An 8,926-nucleotide genomic window follows, 5' to 3' on the forward strand; every position below is an offset into this window, starting at 1 on the left:
GGAGGCCGGTTGGTGGTATGATGAGGTGTCGCACTGTAGTTCCTGAGGAACTTGTATAGCTCTTGTTTCCACGGCTTGCCTTCCAGCGTAGCTGTGTGGATCGCTTTGGTCAGAGTCCTGTTGAATCTTTCAACTGCAGCGTTGGCCTGTGGCCAGTAGGGGGTTATCTTTCTGTGGTGGAATCCAAGGTATCTTGCAAAGTCCGAAAAGTCCTTGCTTGAGAATGGGGGCCCGTTATCGCTTTTCACCACTTTTGGAATTCCCACTGTTGAAAATATTTTGTCCATGACGGGGATGAGTTTGCATGCCGATGTGGATGGCAAAATCTCCACAAAGGGAAATCTTGAATACTCATCTATGAGGACGAACAGGTAGTCACCTGAAGGAAAGGGGCCACAGAAGTCCACCGCAACATCCTCCCAAGGCCCCTGTGGGAGTTCAGACATTTGCAGCGGTTGATGCTCAGTCTTGGGCGTGGATGATTGACAAGGAAGGCAGCGGGATATCAGTTCCTCGGTTTGTTTGTCTATCTTCGGAAACCAGACTTTCTCTCGGAGTAGCTGCTTAGTCTTGACAATGCCTTGATGTCCCTCATGAGCAAGTGCGAGTGCTCTGGATTGCAGGGTCACAGGCATGACGAGTCTGGTGCCCTTAAGAACGAGGCTGCCTCCATCCACCGTCGTAAGTTCTTCCCTAATGTTGTAAAATGTCCTCAGAGTTGATTGATCAAATTGCGTGGCGTTGTCATGCAGGCCGTCCCAGTTACCTGAGTGAATAATTCCTACAACATGTTGTAACAGTGGATCACCTCGAGTCTCCCGTTTCACTTCCTCCAGTGTCATCGCTTTGGGTACCGCATGCGCAGCAATGAAAGAGACATGCATTTCAGTGTCCACGTCATCTGTGATACTGGGCGTGTGGAGCGTTTGTGGGTGGCGTGACATGTAGTCTGCCGGGTTTGATTTTCCAGGTTTGTGAACAACTTCGAACTTGTAAGGTTGCAGTCTGAGGGCCCACCTTTCAATCCTAGCGGGAGGCTTGGACTTTGGGTTGTTGAAGATGAGCTCCAGCGGTTTGTGGTCTGTGATCATAACAAATTCAGCTCCATATAGGTATAAATGAAAATGCTCACAACTCCAAACAATAGCCAGCGCCTCTCGTTCGGTTTGAGAATATCGCTGTTCCACTGGGGTCAGAGCTCTACTTGCATAGGCTACGACGTATGTTTTGTTGTCCACCCTGTCAGTCTGTGCCAGGATTGCACCGAGACCAACTGGACTTGCGTCCACAATGACCTTTGTCCTTCTCTCGGGGTGAAAGTAGCTCATGACCGGACTGCTGATCAACCTGTCTCTTAGTCGATTGAGGGCCTCCGTATGTTCCGTCTTCCATGACCACTCTGTGTCCTTCTTTGTGAGCTCGCGCAGCGGTTGGGTAATTGAGGAGAAGTCCGGGATGAAACGAGCGCTGTAGTTAGCCATCCCCAGCAGGCTGCGGACCTCACTCGGATCCTGAGGGAGTGGCATGTGTGTGATGGCTTGTATTTTCTTCGGGTCAGGTGAGATGCCGTCCTTTGAGAAGATGTAGCCATAAAATTCCAGAGACGTCTTGTGGAACTCACACTTATCTCGATTAATTGTGAGATTGTTTTCATGGAGTCTTTCGAAGACTTCTTCCAGGGAGCGGTCATGCTCTGCAGGGGTGGTTCCAAAAATGATGATGTCGTCGCTGAAATTTCTGACTCCCCGTATTCCATGGAGCACATTTTGGATCGTGTGTTGGAAGACCTCTGCTGCTGAAGAGATTCCAAAAATGAGGCGTGTGTACCGTCTCAGTCCAACATGCGTTGAGAAAGTAGTGATGTATCTGGACTCAGGTGCTAGTTCAAGTTGGTGATATCCTGCATTGAGGTCCAGCTTCGAGAACATGGTGGCGCCGTTGAGATCATGCACGATGTCATCTACCGTAGGTGATATGTGTCTCTCCCTCTGGACAGCTTTATTCGGCAGGCGCATGTCTATGCAGAGGCGTAGTCTCTCCGGGTTTTTTGGTTTCGGTGACGCCACAATGGGTGACACCCACGGTGTTGGGCCTTCTACTTTTTCGATTATGCCTTGGTCCTCCAAGCTTTGTAATTCCTCCTCCACTTTCTTCCTCGTGTGAAAGGGAATACGACGGTGGGGCTGGACAACTGGTTGCACACTCGGGTCTATGTGCAATTTGACTTGGAAGTTTTTAAGTTTCCCCACGCCAGAGGTGAGCCTTGGATATTGTTGGAACAGCTGATCTGCTTTAGACATGTCCTGTGGCACGGTGTGGTTGGAGAGCACCACATGTATGAGGCCCAGTTTAGTTGCAGTGTCATGTCCCAGCAGTGAGCCGTGGTTTCCATCAACAACGTAGAACGCTGCCCGAGCTGTTCTCCCATTGGCAGAGACCGTTGAGGTGACCTTACCACGAAGGGAAAGGGGAACGTTTGTACCATAAGGGTATATCCTTTTGCCTGACTGCTCGAGTTTGAGTTTCGTTCTCAACGCGCCGTAGGCTCTTCGATCCAGGAGATTAGCTGAGGCTCCCGAATCAACAAGAACATCAATGCATTCACCAGCTATCATGACTGACCTCACTGGTGGTTTTCTCCCCTCCGCAGCTTCAGTGACAAAGATGTACTCATCATCCGCGCTCGAGTCATCAGCCGCGAGATGATTGATGGGAGCGGTGTCAGCACCGTCGGCAACAATAGATTTAACTTGTCTGCGCCTGTTAGGCCACGACACCTCTCGTGTGCTCTGTGCCGGTTCCATTTTCTGGCCATGTTGACGGTGTCTCACCTTTATGCCAGGGCCGGAGAGACAGCAGCGGGCGAAGTGGTTGAATCTTCCACACGTCCGACACTGTAGACCTTTCGCTGGACATGCTGCCTGACCACCCTGATGAGGAAACGCACCTCCACAATTCCTACATTTCATCCCTGGCTGATCCCTACGGTCCATGTTTTCCATACGGTGTTCAGAGGTGGACCATCCTCTGCGTCTTGAATTGAGCATGGCTGCAACATGTCCAGTATCTTGATTGTTTTCCATGCCAGACGCCTGAAGTTCCGATGTCTCGAAAGCTCGGGCCAGATCCAATAGACCTTTCAGAGTCATGTCCGGGTCCCTCAGTGCCCTCCTCCTGAGACGTGATGATGTGCAGCAGAGTATTATCTGAGACTTAATTTCCTTGTCTACATTAGTGAATTCACAATTCTGAGATAGCTGTCTCAGTCTGGTGTGAAAAGCATCAACAGTTTCACCTGGGTTTTGTTTCGATTGTCTAAACACGTAGATTTCATATTCTACATTATGACTTGGACTGAAATATTCGGTGAGTAGTTGTACTGCCTTATCAAAATCACCTGGTTGGCCTCTTTCAGGAAAAGTCTCAAAGATATCCTGCACTTGTTCCCCAGCGTAGTACAGAAGCATAGCCTTTTTTCTTGTTTTATCAGTTATGGCAGCCGCCGTGAGAAATGTCTCAAATCTCCTCATCCACTTCGTCCATTTCAGGGAAAGGGAAGCCGGCTCTGCATGTACATCAAAAAGGGGAAATGCGGGTAAACCAGCCACACCAGCCATCGTTACAATAGGTTTTGTTCGACAGCGTTTTCTTTTCCTTTCCACAGGAATACCACTGTCCACGTGTGTGCGTAGCCGTTGCTAGCCCCGATCCAGCAGGCAAACCGTTGTGAGCGGTAGAAACTCCGTCGCGGGGATCCGTTCACGTCAGTCGCGCAATATCCTCGTCGCCATTGTAGAAACTGGATGTCCTCTCGGTTTGGGTCTTTGAAGTTGAAGCTTTAATAACTTTCATTTACAGTTACAGGTAGTACAACATTGACTCCTCGCTCGTTCTGTTTAACTATAACTCTCCCGCTCTCTGTGTCACGCCCTCTCACTTCCTCCGTGTCTTAAAGGGGTAGTGTCTAATTATCACGACACTACAGGCCTGACATCATCCGCATGATTCCGTGTGATCTGAGACAGCTCGTTCAATAATACATTACATGTAACAACGCAAAGGCAAGAAATTAGAAACCGACAAGCAGGCACCAAAGCCGGCAGATGAGAATACGAACATGAGTCGAGAAGGGAGTTTTGTGCTCAAACCGTTACTCTGTTGTTTTTGTTTGAATATGCAGATTGGTTTTAATGGGCTGGAGGGAGGACCGACCGATTCCGGCTTTGACTATTCACCCATGCAAAGAAATGTATTTCTAAATCATTCTCCACTTGAATGGCTGAAGGCAGGCCCCAGGCAGCAATAGCGAACAATTTGGATGCCCCCGAAAATTAATTTTTCGACTGGAAGTGGAGGGGTTGTGGTCGCAACTTATTCTGAATTCAAATTTATGCCCATCGATCACAGCGGGACGCCCTTTTGACATGAGCCTTCATCTACATTTGATGACTGAAAAAATTTGGTGCAGGGTGCAAAGTTTAAGATTTCACATACATTTAAAATATTTTTTCCTTCTTATCTTGAATCATTTCCTTATAAATGTAGTTATAATATTCATTACGAATTAGCGACAATTAAAAAGAAAATCGGAATGTTATTTTAAAATAAAAATAAGCTTTTTTATGAGAGGCACAAAAAATCTATCATCCTTCCCATGTCTTCATTTTTCCCAGACCATATTTGTAAATGTGCGGCAATTTTATACACCTTTTATCTTTTTTTGTTTGAACGTTTTTTAGTAAACGGACGTCAACGTGTTCTCGCGATACGCAGCGAGAGTTGCCCCTGATAACACGCGTGGGAAACCCCGTCGCAGCCTCTTCCCTTCACTGTCCACAAGCAAGGTACATGCGTGCTCTGTGTTACTTATTTTATTACCTTTATTTTAGTCCATTTTAACCCCGCGTAAAAAGCAAGTCTTCGGACGTAACTAATTTCCTCAAATTGAGCCTCGGTGTATGATAAGAGCGTGAATAAATTGAAGCGTTCGCTTAGTAGCTGTGCTATGCGCATCGTCTCCTCCGTGGCTATGCTAATAATGGCGGCTCCCGTGCCGCCTCGTTGTGGCCTGCTAGCTCGTCTCCAGTTTACTTTCGCCTCGTCCGCGCCTGCTGTTTTCATTATGTCTGTTTGGTAAGGTCAGTTTGAGTAGTGCCTATCAGCTGAAGCGGTCTTTTTCGCGGCGTGGTAATGAATAATGTGGGGGCGCACCATCCTAACAAGCTACATGTGATGCTAATGCCGGTGCCGTGCTTGAAGCAAAAACGCACGTTTACCTTTGATATTTATGCTGGCACTTTTGTATTGTAAGGAATTAGTACACGTAGAATGAGTGAAGCATGGAAAATGAGCACACGCGCCCTCATTTCAGAGTTACCCGTGGCTGACAGTCAAATATACGTTTGCACTTAAGTTTCCGAGCAAAATGCCCCCTCTCGTATTTTTATTTTAATAACATTAGTTTATTTATTTTGTTATTAAAGATGCCAGGTGTCACGGTGAAAGACGTCAACCAGCAGGAGTTCGTCACTGCACTGGCTGCCTTCCTGAAGAAGTAAGCAACTCGTGTATTCCCCTTAAATCCATTGGAGCTTGTATGCTTCCTTTAAAATTAGACCTAAGTGCTTGGAATCATGTTGCGCATTCGAAAGACCACGTGTTGTAAACAAACGTGATTTATATTGTTTTTATTAGGTCAGGGAAGCTGAAGGTGCCTGACTGGGTGGACCTCGTCAAACTGGGCAAACACAAGGAGTTGGCCCCCTGTGACGAGAACTGGTTCTACATCAGAGCTGGTAGGTGACGTGCGATATGCTTTGTTAACTTTTTGCTTCTGCTAGATGGATGGATGGATATCTATCTATCTATCTATCTATCTATCTATCTATCTATCTATCTATCTATCTATCTATCTATCTATCTATCTATCCATCCTCGGGCAAAATTGAGCTGCCGTAAAATGTGTTTACTTAGTTGCAGGGTGTCACTGAACCTCTGGATGAAGGATCGAGTGTTAAAAATGAGCAGAAATTTAAAACCCAAAAAATCTGTCTATCCTTGCAATTAGAATTTGTACTTCGGCTCAGAATTAAAACAGGATAAATATTTCTGCTGCACTGTGTCCTATCCCAGAGTTCCCTGGTTCCAATTATACCTTCATATCATTCATCATGGTTACCATGGTAATCAATCCAGGGTGCGCAACAGCGACTGAGTCTCCTTCCAGGCTAGCCGTTAACACCTCAGCGTCTATATATCGGTTTAAGATTGTGTAGTCTCGTATTCTCATGCTTTGCCTCTGCTCACATAGCCTCCACAGTTCGTCACCTGTACCTCCGAGGGGGGGCCGGTGTGGGCTCCATGACCAAAATCTATGGTGGCCGCAATAGGAACGGCGTTTGTCCCGCCCACTACAGCGTTGGATCCAAGAACGTGGCCCGCAAAGTGCTGCAGGCACTTGAGCTTCTCAAGATGATTGAGAAGGACCCCAATGGGTAAGAGTTGCTACGTATACTCAACACGGTGCTTTTATCATTATTTTTGTAGCATATGCTTAATGGCCAAGTTGTCTGCTGTTGAGGTTGAACTGTCTTTTTTTCTTTTCTTTTTTTGCGCTGACATTTTTATCTTTTCTTCCAGTGGTCGCAGACTAACCTCCCAGGGAACCAGAGACCTGGACAGAATTGCCGGCCAGGTGAGCAGCCATGTTCTCATTTTCCTCCTTGCATTTGATATGTCAGAATTAGAGGTTTGCGAGGAGCTCCTTCCTGGTTTCGAGTCACAAATCAAAGCAGCGGAACAAAACCGCCGCTAAGCCTCGGCATCCGTTGATTGCACCATTTGGCACGTCTAAACAGCCGCCGGCCAAGGTTACTGCAAGGTTATTTTCTCAAAATGCTTCAAAAGCAATGTCTTCATTTATAAGTGCGGTCGCTTTAGAGATGCCACAAGTGCAACCGATTGCTGATGCAGATTTGTGCCGTTTTTGTTTGCCGCAATTGATTGTTTAGCCTCGCTTGTGTTTGGAAATAGGTTGCGCTCGATTTTGTCTAAGCGTCTGAGGAATCTCATTTTCCATGCCATGTATCTCGTTTATTAGAGCACTTGTCCTTGAGCAAATGTTACCTGTCAGCCGAGTGAGTTGTGTCTAAGACTTCTTGATTCCCTGAAGCGCCTCGCCCTCGGGTCTTGTCAAGAAAGGGGGGCCAAGTGCCGCTATAGTAATCCAAGGGTAAAAGGGGTAAACATTAGGAGGGGATTTCATGCTTGACAGGATGTCCGTATGGCGCCTTCGCCTTGTTTACCCATGCTAATGAGCAGACGAGCACACCCCGCCCCCGCACAAATTGGCAGGAAGCGTGTTGCAGGGCCCCTTGTAAATCAGAACTCCGCCACCCACACGTGTATCATGTCGCCCAATGCCTTTTCACTCGTCATCACCTTCGACGCTGCTTTAGTAGCGAGCACTCAAGGTCCCACAGCATTGTTCTGTTTGGAATGCGTTCTCGTGCTCGCTCATCGAGTGAGATGAATGGAACGTAAAAGAGCTGGGTGGCATAATTTGCTCCATTCAGGCCCCCCCCCCCCCCCCCCCCCATGCAATTGGATGAATTTTCATTAGCAATTGCTGGCGTTGCTGCGAAAGACACTTGACGCTTTGTTTCTCTTCCCTTCAGGTTGCAGCCGCAAACAAGAAAACTGTTTAAATAAATCTTTTGGAGAAATTAAACTGTCGTGCCTTTTTTTTTTCCAAGTAGACATTGATGCTGTTTAAACCTTTGTTGCCTAGATGTCTTTCCTTATTGCCCATTGTTTGCAAACTACATGAGATCTGCCTCGATCCCGGGCAGAACATGATCCAAATTGAGACAAACACTAATTGCAGTGTCCCCTCATTTTGAAACAAGATGTATCTACCTTCTTGGAAGTCAATCCGTCAGAATGATGCCACGAGAGGCATTTTACTGACCACCGCTTTTTTCTTTCCCCTCGACTAATGGTTTGCGACTTGGCTGCCATCTGTAGAACACAAAAAGTACTGCAGCGGTAGCCAGAGTAGTATTGGGCAGCATCACACTTGGGTAGAGATCTTTATTATGGCGTCATTGAGGCAGGAGAGTTTATTTCATTGACCAAAATTAGAAGAATATAAAAGTTGATTGCGGCCTTGACTTTGCCGCATGCTCAGTTTAGTTAAGTGAAGGTCTACATGTGCATGGAAGATTGGCTCAACTGTTACCAAGAGAAGTTTTAATACCGTATACAGTATTCAAGGGTATGCTAATTAACAGTTCACACTACTGTATCCTGATTTTGGTCGTCACTTGGGGGGACGGGGGCTGAAACGGTTGAGATAACTGGCCAATTAAAACGGGACCGCGGACCGGGCCGTGGGTCACTTGGTACCGGGCCGCACAGAAACCCCCCTTTTTTTTTATAGCGACAATCAATTTGGGTCAAGACGCTCGTCCCGGTCACGTGACATGTTTACCCAGTCGAGCCCGCAAAGCCAGCAAAAAATTTATTATGAAAACTTAACAAATTTGGAAATTCTTTCCCAGTTACATCCGTCGGTTCAAGTCAAGAGGCTCGTCTCGGTCACGTGACATGTCACCTCAGTCGAGCCCGCGAAGCAAGCAAATATGAGCAAGAAACATGTTTGGAAAGCTTTTTCGGAAAGGGGAAAAAGCCCAATGAGGAGACTGAAGAAGAAGAGGCTACGACTTCTAAGAAAAAGAAAGCTGCATATTAAAGAACATTTCTGGATTCTTGCTTGAAATATGGATTTATCGCCACAGGTGACTCTGATGCGCCAAGCCCACTGCATAATATGCGGCGACAGGCTAGCTAACAAGGCAATGAAACCATCAAAACTGCTTCGGCACATGGAGACCAAGCATCCTGTATTAAAAGACAAATCTTAACC

At 46.8% G+C, this 8,926-nt stretch overlaps 1 protein-coding gene across 1 annotated transcript; it reads left to right on the forward strand.

The window, feature by feature from the left end:
• Window positions 1–4,758: 4,758 nt before the first annotated feature.
• Window positions 4,759–7,729, forward strand: rps19 (ribosomal protein S19). The gene is made up of 6 exons (XM_061289680.1): window positions 4,759–4,844; window positions 5,484–5,554; window positions 5,695–5,795; window positions 6,311–6,494; window positions 6,640–6,694; window positions 7,677–7,729. Exons 2-6 carry the CDS (start codon window positions 5,484–5,486, stop codon window positions 7,704–7,706), a joined length of 441 nt encoding a protein of 146 aa, XP_061145664.1. The 5' UTR covers window positions 4,759–4,844; the 3' UTR covers window positions 7,707–7,729.
• The last annotated feature ends 1,197 nt before the right edge of the window (window positions 7,730–8,926 follow it).

Source organism: Syngnathus typhle, linkage group LG10 (genome assembly GCF_033458585.1).
Source record: "Syngnathus typhle isolate RoL2023-S1 ecotype Sweden linkage group LG10, RoL_Styp_1.0, whole genome shotgun sequence".
In the NCBI taxonomy this organism is placed as follows: Eukaryota; Metazoa; Chordata; class Actinopteri; order Syngnathiformes; family Syngnathidae; genus Syngnathus; species Syngnathus typhle.